The sequence below is a fragment of the Drosophila ficusphila genome, unplaced genomic scaffold, assembly GCF_018152265.1.
Source record: "Drosophila ficusphila isolate 14025-0441.05 unplaced genomic scaffold, ASM1815226v1 contig_723, whole genome shotgun sequence".
NCBI lineage: Eukaryota > Metazoa > Arthropoda > Insecta > Diptera > Drosophilidae > Drosophila > Drosophila ficusphila.
This window is the reverse complement of record NW_025064662.1, coordinates 329,868-349,108: the sequence shown is the minus strand read 5'-3', so window position 1 is coordinate 349,108 and position 19,241 is coordinate 329,868. Positions and strand designations below refer to the sequence as shown.

At 35.3% G+C, this 19,241-nt stretch overlaps 1 protein-coding gene across 1 annotated transcript; it reads left to right on the top strand.

Moving 5' to 3' along the window:
• The first annotated feature begins 152 nt into the window (after positions 1-152).
• Positions 153-19,192, top strand: LOC108089183 (short stature homeobox protein 2). The gene is made up of 5 exons (XM_017187319.2): positions 153-610; positions 1,662-1,972; positions 16,131-16,188; positions 17,939-18,231; positions 18,640-19,192. The coding sequence occupies exons 1-5, from the start codon at positions 169-171 to the stop codon at positions 18,817-18,819; spliced, it is 1,284 nt and encodes a 427-aa protein (XP_017042808.1). The 5' UTR covers positions 153-168; the 3' UTR covers positions 18,820-19,192.
• Positions 19,193-19,241: the final 49 nt, after the last annotated feature.

Genomic DNA, 19,241 nt, shown 5'->3' with positions numbered 1-19,241 from the left:
GCCCACTTAATGGCCCAGCTCTCTCGCCTAATTTAACCAAAAGAATTCAATAAGGATAAGCCGAATGACATGCGCAGCAATAAAGAGCAAGTGAAGTGATTAGGCACGCCGAATGCCATTGGTGTTGACTATAAAATAGTCGGCAACTAAGTTTCGTTACAGCAACTTATGCTCGAACGCATAAAAAAGCTGTTGCAATCATTTATTTACCCAAAAAGCATGGAGCAGTTGGCACAGTTTGTGACAAAATCGTTTGAATTTAATTTAACCAATAACAGTGTACACGCCTTATTTAATTCGATGACGGGCGCGCGAATTAAAAAGCCCACGGAAGTGAAAAACTCCATATTCATTAATTCCTTAAGTTCCGGCGGAAGTTACGCTGAAACTTGCGCGAGTGGTGAAGAATCCGTGGATATAGACATCACCGATTTGTCCGTTTCGGAGAGCAATACGATCCTTCCCGCTGATCCGGAACCTATTGAGGAATCCCATTCGGAGGAAGTAGCGGAAACACATAGAATAAGCCCGAGTTTTCGCAAGGCTGTCGAGCCCAAACCCAAAAACTGGCTAATATCTGAAGATTTGGACGTGGACTCCCAGCCGGAAGGTAATTGGGATAAGGACTACGTCGTGTAAAACAAATTAACGCTCTGTTAACATAAATCATTCCCGTCGGAAGGGGCAACTCATCATTTTCCGTTCCTTACAAAAAAAACTCACAACGCAAATCAAATGCAAATACTTATTTTTTAATTAAAGAAGACGTTAATTGCTTAATAAAACTTAAAAGTTTGAAACGTGAATATAAATATGATAAAGTACTGACTGGTGATGTAGGAAAAAAAATCAGCGAAAAAACTGCATAGATTATCAACCCAAAGCTTATTGAAACCCTTCTTATATAATTAAAAAAATGTAAAATGTCTTCAATATCAATATCAATACCCCCCCTCCCCCCTTGGGTCTGAGAATTATAAGATGATAAAATCGAATTTTTTCCGGGCATGTGTTTTAATGGAAGCATAATATTTTTGAAGCGCCAATATTTATTTTGTCTCAATGTGCAATACGGCAATTAATGGTAAAACTCTCAAAATTAAAAAAGGAACACACATTCTGAGTCATATCCCCCCCCCATATCAAAAAGCTATCTACGCCACTGATTACAGCTCTTACAGTCTGAAACTAATTTTGTGCGAAAAATATTATTTCGAAAAACAATCGTGTTATTATAACTTTTTAGTTTTTGTGAAAGAAATTAGTGGCTTCTAGTTAAGCTCTTTAACTGAAAACGATCCCCTCTTAAAAATAATTTTAAAGACCCTTGCAGTTTAAACTTTAAAGTTATGGATGATCAAGACTTCATGAAGTTTAAATGGTTTATTTAAACAAAAAAATATATGTTATAAGTGTTATATACCTAAACTATTTTCAAGCTTATAATTCAGTCGGGAAAGGCGTAGTTTGTATTAGGTTAAGTCTACGTCTGCGAGGTAACAGTGCGTATATATAATATTAAGCTTTGAACTTTCTTTTTGCTTTGCCTTCAAGTTACAAAAGATACAAATATGTATAAAGGGACTAAGTTACACCTTTAACATTCTGACATAAATGATTAATCACGTCGACCCCTATTTATATTTATTTTTAATCATTAGATCCAAAAATCTCTGTAGTAGTAGCCGCTAACATAAGCGAGGGCACGGATGACAGTAACACACCGAAATTAGCTCCCGACAAGCCGATCTTACCAGAAAAGTGTGGATCCCCGGAACCGAGTAGAGTGCGGGAGCACTGCGACCACCTGGATGCATCGGTGGTAAATACGAAACAGAGGAGATCCCGGACCAACTTCACACTGGATCAGCTCAACGAACTGGAGCGACTCTTCGAGGAAACGCACTATCCCGATGCCTTTATGCGCGAGGAATTGAGTCAGAGGTTGGGACTCAGCGAGGCCAGAGTGCAGGTAATTATTTCCCCGGAGCGGCCATAAATATTCCCCAAATTTGCAACTTGACAATGAAACTGTCCGAAGACGCCCCTTGGACACAGATACGAGCACAAATTGGTTTTCAATGGATATTCATTACACTTGCACTAATGACAACAACAGACAATGTCGCCCCAAAAAAAATTCCCTTTGCGAATGTGAAAGCATTGACTTTGATTTTCCAACCACCGCCGGCTGTGTGCAAGATATACAGAATATATATGGGGTGTTAAGTGGTTTACGCCACCCTTTGCCGTCTAGGACTCAAGTAGAAAATTATTTGAGCATCAGGGGGCCGGTTAAAGATTAAATGCTCAATCAGAATCAGGGTGCCGGGAATAGACACTATGTGGTCATGAAATATGTAGATACGAGTTACCAGCAGGAGTGCCACTTTTTTTATGGCCTGTAATAAATTGTTTTTCCTTGCGCAACATTTGGCCTCTAAAATCCTTAAGAAGTTGTAATTAATGAGAAGTTAATAGTGATCATTTAATGTGTTACAAGAATAAATGACGAAATAATAAGGTGAGTGGCCCATGTACCGGTCATGTAAGCTGTGTGCCGTATGTATTGTTCGATCAAATTCAAATAATTTTATAATTTTGGAAGGTCACACGTTAATATGTGACTATATAAGATTGTTTAACAGTATAATCATATTAAACAAACGGATAGTGTTGGTTTGTAATAAATATTAGCGATTTAAAATCGCGTGTTTGTGGCCCACGTACCGGCCCCCTTGGGCCACGTACCGGGCGTCTCTTGTACCTCATACCGGCCACCCTGTACCTCATATCGGCCACCCTGTACCACGCACCGGCCATGACGTGTCCCTCGTACCACTTGCCACTTGCTTTTTTACTTCGGAAGAAAGGCGCTTATATGCATTCAACTTATTTCTGGGAGCTAAGTGATAAGTATTTACCTATTAATCCCATATTAATCCCATTGTATATCGATATTTGAAGACTTTTGTGTACTTCAGACATAGAGAAATCAATTAAATAAATGTAATTTCAACATTAATATCATTCACATATCTCATAAGTAACCAAAAATAAGCTAGAATAAGCTTAAATTTAAAAAAAAACGTTCCAAAAAACAAGCTACACTCAATTAGAGAAATCATGAAACCTTATTATATTTATTTTACGTATAAATATGTTCTTAAAGCTCCGCTTTTTTCATGCCACAGAGCATATTATTGTTACAAAACAAACTGTTGATGTCGCAAATACTTATAAAACTAGACTATGCTAGATGAATTTTAAAATAAGAAATATTTTAAGCTATAAGCTACATGGAAATTTTACAACCTTTTCTAGTTTTAAATATGCTAGAACTAGCTTATAATAAGTTAAACTGGCAACACTGCACCAGGCAAACATAATCCACAGCTAGCAGCAGATGCACAAAAGTGACAACATTTATTAACGGGGCTTATGGCTGGTAGAAAATCTGATCATTTTGAATCGCCAAGTGCCCAGTAGAAAATCTGCTCAATATGTAACCAAAAAACTTCTCGGCGACCACCTTCTGAATAGTTATGATCGCCTGATAATCATGTGAAATCGCAAAGTGCCCAGTAGAAAATCTGCTCATTTTGAATTGCCAAGTGCCCAGTAGAAAATCTGCTCAATAGAAACCAAAGAAACTTTTCGGCGACCACCTTCTGAATAGTTATGATCCCCTGATGCTTCAAATTTAAATTCCACACTTCGCCCGCCCAAGACAGCTGATTTTGTTCGTCAAATCGATATGTTTTTAGATTTCAAACACCAGGCAAACATAATCCACAGCTAGCAGCAGATGCATAATAGTGACAACATTTATTAACGGGGCTTATGGCTGGTAGAAAATCTGATCATTTTGAATCGCCAAGTGCCCAGTAGAAAATCTGCTCAATATGTAACCAAAAAACTTCTCGGCGACCACCTTCTGAATAGTTATGATCGCCTGATAATCATGTGAAATCGCAAAGTACCCAGTAGAAAATCTGCTCATTTTGAATTGCCAAGTGCCCAGTAGAAAATCTGCTCAATAGAAACCAAAGAAACTTTTCGGCGACCACCTTCTGAATAGTTATGATCGCCTGATGCTTCAAATTTAAATTCCACACTTCGCCCGCCCAAGACGGCTGATTTTGTTCGTCAAATCGCTATGTTTTTAGATTTCAAACACCAGGCAAACATAATCCACAGCTAGCAGCAGATGCATAATAGTGACAACATTTATTAACGGGGCTTATGGCTGGTAGAAAATCTGATCATTTTGAATCGCCAAGTGCCCAGTAGAAAATCTGCTCAATATGTAACCAAAAAACTTCTCGGCGACCACCTTCTGAATAGTTATGATCGCCTGATGCTCATGTGAAATCGCAAAGTGCCCAGTAGAAAATCTGCTCATTTTGAATTGCCAAGTGCCCAGCAGAAAATCTGCTCATTTGGAATCGCCAAATATGCCCAGTAGAAAATCTGCTCAACAGAAACCAAAGAAACTTTTCGGCGACCACCTTCATATAGTTACGGTCAGTGTTGCCATGTAATGAGCGCCCGTATAAGCTAGATTTTTGAAAAAAAAATAAGCTAGAATAAGCTTAAATTAAAAAAAAAGTTCCAAAAAACAAGGTACACTCAAATTAGAGAAATCATGAAACCTTATTATATTTTTATGTGGGTCAAATTTCCTTTTCGAAAGTTTCCGAAAGAAAAAACATGAATTTAAAGGTGATAGTAATAGTAACCATCGGCAAAAAAAGATCAAGCTCCGCTATTTTCATGCCATAAAGCAGTGTTTCCCAAACTTGTCGAGACCGCGACCCATCTACACAAAAAATTGATAGATCTATGTATATGGCAATAGTACCCACCAAAAATCTACCCGCGACCCACCAGTGGGTCGCGACCCACACTTAGGGAAATACTGCCATAAAGCATATTTTTGTTACAAAACAAACTGTTGATGTCGCAAACGAATTTTTTACGCACAGTTTATGTAGAACAGTCATATGAATTAAGCATGAAATTCATATAGATACTCCTCACTTTAATTTAAAAAAAAAACATTGCCTTCGCGGGTCGAACCCGGGTCTTAGGAATGCAAGCCCATAGCTATGTATGTATTACCATGGTACAATTATACATTGTACCATGGCTATAACCACTACGCTATGCAAGCTTACCTGATAGCATAGCTGGTTGTTCGAAACTGATCGAATTTCAAATCAAAATTGTGTAAACACAAATATTTATTCATGTTTGTGTGGTACATTTCATAAACTAAGCGAATTCTAACATTTTAGCATGCGAAAAAAGAATGTGAATAAAATTTTTTTTTTAAATTCAGAGTGAATTATCCATGCATATTTAAAACTAAAATGCGGAGCTGGTCTTGCGTGGATTGCATTCTTTCAGGCTTTTGTCTATTCTAATAATAACTAGGGCTCGGATAGTCATGTAAATGCATGTTGCATGCATATTGTGCATATGTCTTTCCTTAGAGCATATTTTGATCGAAAGTGCATAGTCGAGCATATTTTATCAAAACTGATAATAATTTAGCTGTGGCATATGAAAATCATTCTGATACGAATAACAACAAAAAAACAGAAGATTAATGCGTTGAATTGAAAGTAATTTGACTTTCAAGTTGTTTATTTTCATCAAACGATCAACACTGACTCATTAATGTACTCTCAATGACTAATAAAAAAAACGCTTTAATTTATTCTTAAATGATCATTCGTCCGTGGTATTCAAAGTTATCAGTTGTTTCAAAATTCTTGGAAATGATTAGAAAAGAAACGCGCTATAAATTTATGTATATTGCGTATGAAAGCCGGATTTCCCAAAGTAGTTCTGTCTGATGGGTCAGTGATTGTGAATGTGCAGTTCAAGGAAAAAAATATTCCAAGAAAAACAGCATATTGCATCATTGAAGCACAAAGCTGCCAAAGATAGAAGGAAGATAAAGCCGATCAAGGAAGCCAATCCTTAATATCGGATCTTAAACCAAATCCAGGACCAAATTTGTCGGAGTTCAATGTATGTAGATCTGTGCAAAACTTTAGTTTTGAAATAAAGTACCGTCTTTTGAAACAGAAGTTGCTCATCCGCGTTTTAACTTGTATTCAACGACGGCGAGAAGATGTTAATGTATTTGTTATCACAATAGTCATATATTTGATGTAAACACTATGTTCCTGGATCAGTCTACAATTATACTTTGGTGTGGATGGGCAGCTGCAGTAGGGAAAACAGTACGAAAATGAAGTGTGTTTCAGTAGTGTTGTTATTTTGTGCTATTTGGTCAGTCGACAGTGGAAGTAACCAAATAACAATTGTAAATGTACTTACGGGTCTTCTGAGAGTTGGGATCGTGGATAAAAATCTATCATTATCGGAAGCAAGAAATTTTTTAAATATTGACTCATCAGATATATTTTATATTCATACCGTGGAAGATATAAATACGCAAGAAAAGTACCAAAACGCAGCAATTGATAAATCAGTGGAAACAAATCTCACAATTGACAGCATTATTTATCGTGACAGTTATATTTATGTTGGAAGCTCAGAACCTGATATAGATGTTATACATATAGATGATGAAAGGCGTCCAAGGCGGTTGAAAATGACCTCTACTTGGCCCGATAAAACACTTGCTGAATTTCGTACAATATTGGGATCAATTGGATTCAGGCTTGACGATATTTTTTACGTTAAAATGGATAATACATATTCGGCTGTATTTAATGAAAGTGCACACACTTTGAGACAAATATTGAGGGACGGGAAAGTTTATGTTGGTCCCGCACCTGGAGACATTTCGAGATTCCTTACCGGCGTGAAATTAGATACTAACGGAAATTTAGTCGCGTGCAATTTTAAAGTGGCAGATTTGAAAAAATTTGTGACTCCCAGCGATGTATTACATTCTGGTTTTCAATCGAGTTTCACGTCTAATTTTCAAGAGCTGAAAGCGATGGAGTCGGGTATCACGGACATGTCCTTTTCTGCGAGCGGAGGCGCTTTCGGTATTTTTAGCTTTTCAGCCAGTTACGGACAAACTGACAGTCATGAGAAATCAAATTCGGGTCAAACGTATACTTCTTACAATTTTGCCACCTACGTGATTGAAAAACAAGAAATTGAAATGGCGCAAGACGATTTGCAAATAAGCAACACATTCTACACTGATCTTCGGAGTGCTCTGTTGCCGGGTCAGGAACAAATACACAAGGCTAAAAACGTACTAAATGTCTTACAGAAATATGGCTGGTATGTACCGATTCACTTTAAAACAGGAGGTGCATTTCGGGAATATAAAAGCTCTCAAGTAAGCAGCTATGATGAAGCTGTTAAAGAGAGCAACAAATTTTCCGCAGAATTTAAAGCGGGATTAACATTTTCTTTTGTTAATGGAGAGGTTGGAGCAAAATACGGTAAAGAAACACACTCGCAAAACGAAAGTCATAGGAAGACTGAAAACAAGGCAAATGTACGATCCAGCGTAGGAGGAGATGGCACAGCATTCAACATTGAAGCGTTTGGAACTTCACTTTCGGATGCAAAAAAATGGAGGATTATAGAATATAAAAGACTTTTCCCCACTCTTATGCTACTACAAACGTACGACAGTGGGTCACTGAGCCAAATCCTAACACTTCTGTCAGATTACAGCACAGCACTTCAAGATATTGAGAAAGGTGTTGACATCAAGAAATATCTCTTGAACCTTCAGTTATTGATAGGAGGATGGTAAAATTCTCAAAAAGCATCTATATTTTCAAATAGACATCGAAGCGATGAAAATAATTTTTAGATAAATGCTATTACGCTGTAGATGAACATTTATCCCTATTTTCTCCCAATTTTTGTTGCTATGTAATTCCAAAATGTACTATATACATAAACATTGTTCAACCATCAAAAAATATAAACGAAATATTTATATTTTATACACATCGCATTGTAAATGTCAAAATTTCTTTAATAAACTTGTCCTTGAGAATGCAAACTTTATTTTGCTGCCTGTTATCCATTTACTTTGAATTTCTTTCAGTCAAAAAGGTAAATATAAAATATTCGATCATCAAATAGTATTCTGAATGACATGAAGTTGTATGGGGAATTACAATGTTCTATATCTATTGTCGTAAATTATATTCTCAAAAAAGTTGTATCGAGCTTAGGAGTACCAGGACCTTGTCTCTCATGTCTACACAATTCATTGCAAAATACGAAAATAATGGTAAGAGCTTTAGGTTTTCGAAATTTGTACGACTCTTGCTGGAAATGAATTTAGAAATTACATATTTTACAAAAAATGCAACTCTCGGCCGCACTTACATTACATGCATAATCTATATTACATATATTTTTCCATTGACATTGACGGTGAGGAATCAGAACACTTAATCAACTTTATGATATATAGAAATGTATTGCTGAGAATTGAAAATAAGTTTTCGAATAATACTTACGAGATCCATTAAAGGTATTGGGTAACAATTTACAAATACGATTCAATGAATTATGTACCCAATAGTGAACGGCTGCGCATTCTTCTATACTGAAAGAACCAACCATTTTCCAATTTAAAAACAACGGAGTTACTATGATAGGAAATATTTTACAATTCCAATTTTATTCCAAGATAAAAAATGTCGACAAAATTAAAAAACATACTTTTGTGCTATTTATAGTCTTTAACTTTATTGAAAATTACAAAGGTTCAATCAATCATTGCATATTATACAGAATTACACTGATTGTGTCTAATATAATATTTGCTTCATTTTTAATACATATTCTTTGATATTGATATTTGCTTCTTCCATCTGCAGGTGCATACGGAAGTCCGACAAGAGGTTGATACACCGGGATAAAATATCATTATTATAACCTTCTAGTAACATAAGTATTGGTAGAAGACGTTGATATTCGACAATTTTCCATTGTTTTTCATCACGCAAAATGTTCTTCAATCTTCTAACGGGTGTAGTACCATGTTGAAAAGTGTCTGACTTCAAGGATTTTTCCATGCTTTCATCGATAGTTTGAAACTTTAGCACTCTCCATATCTGTTTACATTGGAACTCATTTTTACTAATTTCATCCCATGTATAGTTTGCCAAAAGTTGAAAACAATTTAAAAACTTTTTACTTTTACTCTCAGCTTCTTTTGAATTGTAGACGAGTTTCGTATCGGTATCGTAAAATAACCCTCCTGTAGCATAATGCAGAGGTACATACCATCCGTATTTTTTTAAAACGGCAAGTAATTTTTGAGCGTTTGACAGCTGCAATGAACCCGGTAACAAAGCTTCGTAAATAACATTATAAAATTCGCTGCTAATTATTAGATCGTCTTGGCTCATTTTGACATCCTTTTCTTTAACGATATATTTTGCAATACTGTGAGAATCGGCAGGGAAATTAAAGGTTTGACTATTTCTATAAGTATTCTGTTGATCTGCCGAATAGCTGAAAATTTCGGCGTAATTTGATGAATTGTCGGTTATGCCGAATTTTATCATATCTATTGCCTTAAGATTGAATCTTTTCTTCCGTTGGAAGAAGGAGCTGCTTATATTGCGTATTTGAGGATACCTTTTCAATTCTGCTACTGTGTAATTTGTCATAACCAGTTGCCCGTTGGCATCTTTTTTTAAACCTTTGAGGAATTTCTTGATGCTTTCTGAATCAAAGTCAAAGAAGACTGCATTTTTATATTTGACGTCGTTTAGGGTTAAATTAGTTTCGTTGTATATGTACAAGTAACGATCGTTTTCCTTCCTGAGAAAACGATCTTCTACGAGCAATCCTTGCGACTTCAATTTTTTGCGAACTTCATCGAGTGAGGAATTTTCATCGAACGAATTTACTCTGAATTTTTTTACTGTTCTATTTGATTTTACATCAATTGCCAGAATTTCATATTCATAAGGTGCGACAACGTTCGGATTTACGCCCTGATTTTTTCTGTCACTAGAATTTTGCTGCAATAAATTAAGATCCAAATTTTTCACGGAATCGATATTACTTGTTTTATTACCACTACCAACTGTTGACTGATGATTAATGTTAACAGCTTTAGAAATTGTGGGATTAAGCGGGCGTGCAGGAGAAGAATTTGGATGTTGTTCAATGTCTTCAACGCTTCCAACAGTCGACTTATCAATATCATAATTGTGAACGTTTTCCGTTGACGGTTTATTTACACTGTCAATTAATTGCGGTAGTTTTACATTTTCATCCAAGTTGTTATCGCCATTGATGTCTTTTTTACTTTCATGACGATTGCTTGCAACGGGAACATGACTGAAGTATCCAATGGTTTCATACGACTGTGGTTGTGTCACTTTTTCATTTAAATTGTCATTGCGATTAACGGTACTTTGCTCTAATGCAACAGGAACACGTACAATGTATCCAACGATTTCCGAGTTTGGAGGAATTGTCACATTCTCACTTAAAAACTCAATGCGATTAATATTACTTGATAAATTTTCATTCGCAGTGGACGACGAATACAATACTTGTTCACTTCCAAGTACACTATAAGCGAAAAAGAAAAATAGTATTTTAAAGCACGTCATGTTTGCTTGCTGCGATAATGACTACTGGCGACTAAAACATTCAACACAGTAAATTTATAGATTGGCGGATGTGCAGTATGTACAGCGTTGCCAGAAGTCCCGATTTTTAAATTAAAATTAAATGTCCCTCGCGGGACAGACTCAGTCCCGCTTTTCGAAGATACTGTCATTTATTTCATTTATTGTCATTTGCTTATAATTTCTATTTCACGAAAACGTTGGATTATCTACGAAAGAATAACGAATACCTCTTGTTTTTTCTAGATTCTAGTGGAGTCTATGCAAAAACGCCTCAAAATGGTCATAGACCAAAAGGGGGGCCATACAAAATATTAAAATATGATAATCTTTCGTTATTTTTTTAATTTTAATTATTTTAGGAAATGGGTCAATAAGCTGTGACATAGAAATCACCAGAATTTTTCTTTTCAGTTGAATAATTATAAAACCTTGTGTTATTTTAGTAAAATTTAAGTTCTTTGTTATTCCTATATAACCCACCGAAAAACCCTCGGTTTTTTTTAGTTTTAGTTTGGCTTTAGTTAAAAAGTTATTTTCATTTAATTTTGAATAAACAAGGCGGGTCAAAAAAACTGTGAGCCACAGTACGCTTTCGACGAAAGAATCCCGCTTTTTTCACTTAAAAAGTTCCAAAGTTCCGACTTGGCAAAAAAAAAATCTGGCAACGCTGTATCACATCCCTGCAGTTCTGGCTGTCACTTGGTGACTCGTGACATTCAAGCAATCATGTGTGTAGGAAACGAGAAGGGATATTCCTAAGTTTCCCTCTCTATCTCACTCTTATAATACGACTTCGTTGCTTGTTTCCGACGGCAGCCCGACTCAAAATTTGTATTCTATTAAACAAATCAGTATATAAGATATTAATCTTGTATACGTATAGTATAAATAATGTTGCGAATAAATAATAAATTTAGTGTCATAGTAAACAGCGATCTACCAAGATGTGGGTTTTATATTTATTATTTTTACTCTCTTCAACAAGCGCACTTAAAGTGAAACTCATCGACGGAGACAAAATCAGAAACGTTGATATTGAGTGCGATAATAATGTAAATGTCAATATAGTTCGTGAAAAATTAGTTTCGAATAATCATATTGGTTCGATGAATAAAACCCATGACTGGCGAGTGTTAGTGCGGAATCATCCGTTGCATGAGGATGCCGAGCTATTAATACCTGTTCAGAATTTACTGAATAACCAGAGCAATAACCGAGTAATATTCACTAACGTGTTGAAGAAAATCACTTCACTGAATATTCAAATTGGCGAAAGTATAAAAAAGACCCTTACGATTGACTGGAATGAAAAACTCAGCAAGGTTCGCGAATACCTAAATAATGATGGCTTATTAGGTTCTGAGTCGGAGAAATGTGTGAAATGGAAATTTCTGATACGCGACAAAGAGTATGTGACAGATGAATCGCAAGTGACCATTGCGCAATATATGGAAAACAGCAAAAAAGTTCAACTCGAAATGGCCGACGAGTACTCAGGAGACAGTTGTGTAGACCTTCACGTGTACGCAGGTCTAGAAAGTTTATTTCTACCAAAAATTTCACTCGCCATCAATCTCTTCGACTTTCATTCAATGCTATCCGGTGAAGGAACCTGCCACGGAAAAAACCACAATTTCTTAAAGGGGGATTGGCTTGCACTCAAAAAAACGGCAAATCTGGCAGATTTAAAATTGTCCAATCCGGATCTACAAATCTCCCCAGATTTAATATTCTCGCAAGGAGAGGAAAAGTTTTCTACCATCAGAAATGCGTACTTTAAATCGCGCAACGGTAGATATGGCCTAGAGTATGTGAGCAAATCCAGAAAACGAAACATTATCGGCCAAGTTGTGGACCAATACAGTCGAAGTTTTTCACCAATAGTATCCTTGCGGGTTGAGAAAAATACGTATTGTCCAGATAACTGCAACGAAGGTGTCACTTTTGATCCAGTCATGCTGGATAATGTACATTCCACAAGCACTGCTGTTGAATTTACATCAAGAGTAGTAATATGCCAAAAAGGAACGGCTATGCGGTTCACAATCGACACCGAACCCAAGACGCCTTTCTGGATAAAAGTTAAACACGACGTATCTGATGAAGTTTATGTCAGTACTCGCGGAGATCACGGTTATCAAAGTTATTGGGCAAAAGGATACAATAACATTGTCGCGGACTCACACGTGATTTATACAGAAGAGGATTTGTTGAAAGCCAGTTACATGCCCACCTTTGTTGTTGAAGTTTATGAACTCCTAAAGCCCAGCGGAAGACGTCGACGCGATGTAGGAGACATACTTACCGTGCCAGATGGGTCAACTAATCCTGGAGAGTTGACAGCACAGGGCGCCGCATTCACCGGGCCTGGAACAGACGCAGGATATGGGCCGGGCAAGTTACTTATGGAGGTTCGTTTCATGTTACTGACCTTCAAAGATGAAGCGACTGCTCAAGAAATAATGGGACGTGGTGTCAGTAGACTTCAAACAAATTTGTTATGAAATTGTAAAATTCCAAGTTGAAACAAGAAAGGAAGCTAGCTTCGGCAAGCCGAAGCTGATATACCCTTGCAGTTACTAAATATGTCGAACAAAATACATAAAAGCTAAAGACCATCGAAGCTATGAGGATTTTTCTATTAATTTTCCATATTGTTCATATGACAGCTATATAATATAGTCGTCCGATTTTAATGAAATTTAATTTGTAACTTAAGACTCATTAGAAAACTCTATATTCCAAAAATCATTATTGTCTGATGAAAAACAACGAGGTTATAATTATATTTCCGTTATTTCTATATAGATTTTTCGATCTTTCCTATGGCAGCTCTATGATATAGTACTCCGATTTTTATTTTTTCTCAACTTAAGAGTATTTAAAAAACTTTATGTTTCAAAAATCATGCTCGTGGCATTAAAAACAACGACATTATAATTTTTTTCCATTATTTATATATATATATTTTGATCTCTCCTATGGCAGCTATATGATAGAGTTATCCGATTTTGATAAAATTTAATCCGAAATTCAATAGCAGTTAGAAAACGCCATCTGGAAGGAATCAAGTCGATCTGATCAAAAACAACGGTGTAAAATTTTTTTATTTCATTCTCTTGTATGGGAGCTATCCGATATAGTCGCCCGATCCGGCTCGTTCCGACATATATACTGCGTGCAACAACTACACAACTTTTGGGAAAGTTTCAGCGAGATAGCTTTAAAACTGAGAGACTAGTTTACATAGAAACCGACAGGAGGACAGACAGACAGACGGACAGACGGACAGACGGACAGACGGACAGACGGACAGACGTACATACATATTTCGATTCAGATGGTGATGCTGATCAAGAATATATATACTTTATGGGGTCTGAGGTGTCTCCTTCACTGCGTTGCAAACTTCTGACTGAAATTATAATACCCTTTGCTCTGCAAGGGTATAATTAATAATTACATATAACATATTGAAAATCAAAGTTTTTTTCTGTATTAATTTGACTGTAGTGCTACCTTCAATTCTTGAATAAACAATCATTTTAATTCTGTGCATCATTTTCACGAATTTTCTTTCATGAATATGAATCCATCGAATTTCTGCTTAATGTCTCCTAACTTTGAGTACTTATTATTTTTTCAGCGGTTCACGTTATTCTATGTATGGTAATGGTAGTTGTTGGTTTTACATGACAACTAGAGACGTATGTATAATTTGCTAGTTGCATTTCGTTTTAGCGTTTGGAGAGCTCACAATTAAGTTTGAATATAATACAGTCAATACTCGTTTGTTGCAAGTTATCTAAAATATATACATATAACGTATCAAACACACAAAACATTGCAATAACGGATTAGACGAGCTTGCAATACACGAAACCTGCAATAAGTTTGCTTTTGCAACGAACGAAATTTAAATTTACAATCTACATACATATGTATATGTAAGTTCGCTGATAGAATTTCTGTTGACATTTCTCGTTCGATAGAAAAGTAGGGTTATATTGTTTAAATTTTACCAAGGATCCCTAATTTTTTCAAAATTAAATGTAGCCTAAAAAACTTGTAAATGGGTTATAACATTTATTAGAAAAATAAAAAAAAAAGTAGTTTGAAATCTCTAGGGGGGGAAACTGCCCCTCTCGCCCACCCCTGGCGACGCCCTTGTACATAACTCATTGAATCTCAAATCAAAATGCTGTAAACACTATTATTTATTAACTTTTGTGTGGTACATTTAATAAACTATGCGATTCTGACAGTTTAGCATGAGGAAAAAGAATTAAATTTAAATAAGTTATTAAAATTTAGTATGGAATTTCACTGCCAATTTCATACCAAAATGCTGATGCTTACATGTGCATCTTATCAGAGTTTCGACTATTTTAACAATCACATAATATTAAGCCTAAGTTATTTTCTTCAATTCCTCAATACCATTGTCGTTTAAGTGTTTTAGATTTGCAATTGTTGAACAGCATAATTGCCATAACATGAAATAATGACGTCTACAATAGTCAAATTCATATACTTTCTCGCATTTAACTTATGCTCTAAAACGTAAGAAGTATCTTTTCATTCATTTGATATCTACCCGAAAAGATACTTCACCTTGTCCCTGCAATATCACAGTATCACATATTGCAGCAGGTTACTATATCATGTCATATACCACCCACCAGTGGGTCGCGACCCACACTTAGGGAAATACTGCTCTAAGGTCATACGGATTTAACTGGTGATAAGCTTTTGTTCTTATGTGTGCGGGAGAATTTCGTGATTCATACGAAAGAATTTCGTGAATATAAGATTCACAGCCAATGGGCTGTGCATAAAGATTTGTATTTGAATATGATTGCTATTTCCTATGAAATTCAATCTTCGACCAACAATATGCTGTGTTTTTTGTTTCTGATAAAGTCATGTATGTTTAAAGTTCGTCAGTTTGAAGTTACTATATTTCATGTACTGGTTATACATAACTTGACTTTTAAGTTGTTTATTTTCATCAAATGATCAACACTGACTCATCAATGTACTCTCAACGACTAATAAAAAAAACGTTTTAATTTATTCTTAAATGATCATTCGTCGGTGGTATTCAAAGTTATCAGTTGTTTCAAAATTCTTGGAAATGATTAAAAAAGAAACGCGCGCTAAATTTTTATTGCTTATGAAAGCCGGATTTCCCAAAGTATTTCTGTCTGAAGGGTCAGTGATTGTGAATGTGCAGTTCAAGGAAAAAATTTTCCAAGTAAAACAGCAAATTGTATCATTGAAACACAAAGCTGCCAAAGTTAATCAATATTTTTTTTTTTTGATTTGTTTTTTTTTAAATATTAATAAATAATATTGATTCATAATTTTAATTAGCTGTCTTCTGGTCTATAAAAACAATAATATCTTTGTATATTTTTCAACAAAAAGACGTTCTAGTGTTTGATTTTTAATGACGGTGCTAAAAAACCATTTAATACTACGTAACCGTTATTAATGCTCTTTCAGGTTTGGTTTCAAAATAGAAGGGCAAAGTGCAGAAAGCACGAAAACCAAATGCACAAAGGTTAGTAAAAAAAATAGCTACTATTTTCTTTATTTTATAATTTTTATATTGTTAATTCTGGTATCCCCAAAAGTTTCGTTGATTTAGTTTCTTTTTAAGCTGTGCTCATCACCCACGCGCCATCCAAGTGTCCCCTCAATAAAGCTTAATTAAAGTGTAAATTGCAATTAGTTAAGTACACAGAAATCAGGCAAGAACCATTTACATTTCGGAATACTGTTCATTTTCTGGCTTATCAACTCGTCGAGCCAATATGTTACGGTTTCACAGTTATTTAAATGTCTCTTCATTAATTCATTTGGCTTTCCGTTGCGTTGAACGGTTCAACCCTCGTTTCCAAGGACTTATCCCCATTCATCAACTCCCCAGCTCACTCAATAGAATTTGTATTCTCCGTTTTATTGCTCGAATATTTAATTTGATGAAGTTAGCAATGATTTGTGTTGCTGTCGCTAAAAAAACGTTTTTATGTATATTGCCGAAGGGATTTGGCTTGTTTTCTCGGTAAAATTTGAGCAGATGGGATTGTGAGAATTGATTGTAATGCGAAAAGCAAACAAGCCGGAAAAACAGCAAGGTGAAAATGAAAGAGCTATGAAAAAGAACGCGAAAGTGTATTCCAATTTTTTTGGAATGCAAATCAATACATTTATGAGTGCCATAAAATATATTTATAAGTAAATTCCAAAGTTCTTATTGCTTAGCTCGGACCTTTAACTAAATCCTCCCCAATAAACACTCATATTTGTTACAAGAAAACCCCTACTTAATTGGATTAAAAGATATAATCTCATTTATCAAATTCCCGCCTAATGCCTGCCGTATTTCAATACTGGACCTAGGGCATAAAAAAGTTTCAGAAATGTAATCAAATTGAAATTTGGCATAAAAAGCACGGCAGACACAGCGAATGGCCAGCACTTTATGGGTTCATATCAATTCTCAGGCTTTTTGCCGCCGATGAACCACCATAAACAAGACGTTAACCTGGCCTTCAATTCCCCGGAGAGCCATTTGTATTTACTCCAGCACTTTCAGGAGATTCAAGAGTAACACGTCCCTGTGGTTGAATGACGCAGCCTCCGGGTTTTTCGGGGCGTTCTCCGAGCAATAAATTACAAAATGAATTCAATTACTTGTCACTGAATCTTAAAACGATTTGCCAATCTAGAAAGTACGGGTGTTCCCTTTGCATGCGAAACCCGGATACATATTTACACCTCTGGTAATTGGTGGAAAAAAGAGCGTAGAGCGTAATTGAATTTTTCTTGGTTGTTAAATTTATTAATACAAAAATCGAGCCCCCAAACACTTAAATTAAAATACTTATTCAACAGTTTTATTTTATCTACGAAGTAAAATGATAATTTTTAAAATTTTGTTGTAATGACCCTTTCCCAAATAAAAAAGAAGGAATAAAAAAAATAAAATGAACTTTTATATTAGCAAAAAATGCTTGATTTAGCTGTTATAGTTCTTCAGTTCTTGTTTTCAGTTCATCAAGTTTAAAGAAACAGGTTTAATTTTAAAAAGATTTAGCTTGTGTTGTATATTTTTGAAAATATTTCAATTTGGTCACAAATACTCATACCAAATTTTGAAAAGTAAATAAAAATACATAATTTATAAATTTAGTTCTAATAAATAAATTCAACTTCATTTGTTTCGTTTTGAAAATGTAAATGTAAATGTAAAAATAAAAACTCCAAACTGTTAATCACACATTTTGAAAACGATAAATATTTTGAAGGATTCTTGGTGGGCAGTCGAAGTCCTCCCATCGCCACTCCATTGGAACCGTGCCGCGTCGCTCCTTACGTCAGCTTGGCCGCCCTTAGAAGCTCATCCGTTCCGTCTCATCCTGCTACTGCGACCAGTGCCAATCCCCAGGCACCACCGAGTGGAGCGACTCCCGGAAAAGTGGTTCCTGTTGAATCTCCGGCGATATCCCGTTCGGCTATCAAGCAGTTTTCCAGCACGGTTGCCGCAGCAGCCGCCTTTTCCGCTTTTGACCCAGCAATTATTTCGGTGGCAGCTCATCAGGTAACATTTCTGAACAATAATTACACCAAGTCATATTAACAAACTAATAGATTTTAAGGTGGTTTTATATTTGCTATGAAAATTATAAGGCGAGCGAAATATTCGGTAAAAATAACTAGAATTAAAGCGGCAGAAAATGGGACACAAATTGGTGCTTTTTAAAGTTCATGAAAAAATGACAAATATTATTCTAAACTTTTTTTTTTTTTTTAATTTTGTGAAAATGTTAGATGAAAATGTTTCTTATTTAAAAAAAAAAAAAATTGGTATTAATTTGTAGAATATCCTGTCTGCAATGTTAAACATATTCGCCATTATGGTTTTGCCTATTTTGACTTCGCCAAAAACTACAACGATAATAATATATTTATGTACTTAAAAAAGTTAAATTTTTTACGAAAATTTCAGTACGCTGCTGCCATAACAAATGGAACCGTGCCGGCCGGACTTTTCTCCGTGCCACAATATTCAATAAATCTGGCTGCTTTCGCCGCCGCCCACAGCAAAAGTTCCAGCATAGCAGATCTTAGGATGAAAGCCAAAAAACACTCGGAATCGTTGGGACTTCAAGCAGATATGGTTCTTTAGTAAACAGCTTCATATAGAATATAAAAATGTACATTCAATCGATGATATGGTAATATTCCGTTTATCATCGTTATAAAAAAGCATAGCCACATTTATTTATTTAATAAAAGTTTTACTAAATAAATCTAACGAATAAGATTGATTTAAAACAATATCGACAAATAAAAGAACTGTTTTTGAACGTGTCTTGGGACTTATGTTATGATTGATTTCCTGCAAAAAATGTTATGCTTCATTATATAACATTTTGGTAAGCAATATGTGTTCTACATAAAAAACATATTTTTTTCGAATAAAAAATTAATTGCTTAAGTTCTATTTGCCATTCACTTCAAACAAAATTACGTTGTTTATTTGCTCGCATAAAAAATGTATTATAGTGGAAAGAAGAATTCCAAATTCTTCATCTATAAAAATAATGT

Bases quoted from the DNA above. Each gene is read 5' to 3' on its own strand.
- LOC108089183 (XM_017187319.2), top strand. From the start codon at position 169: ATGCTCGAACGCATAAAAAAGCTGTTGCAATCATTTATTTACCCAAAA. The intron at 611-1,661 runs GTAATTGGGATA...TTTAATCATTAG, and splicing joins CGTGGACTCCCAGCCGGAAG to ATCCAAAAATCTCTGTAGTA. The intron at 16,189-17,938 runs GTTAGTAAAAAA...AATATTTTGAAG, and splicing joins CGAAAACCAAATGCACAAAG to GATTCTTGGTGGGCAGTCGA.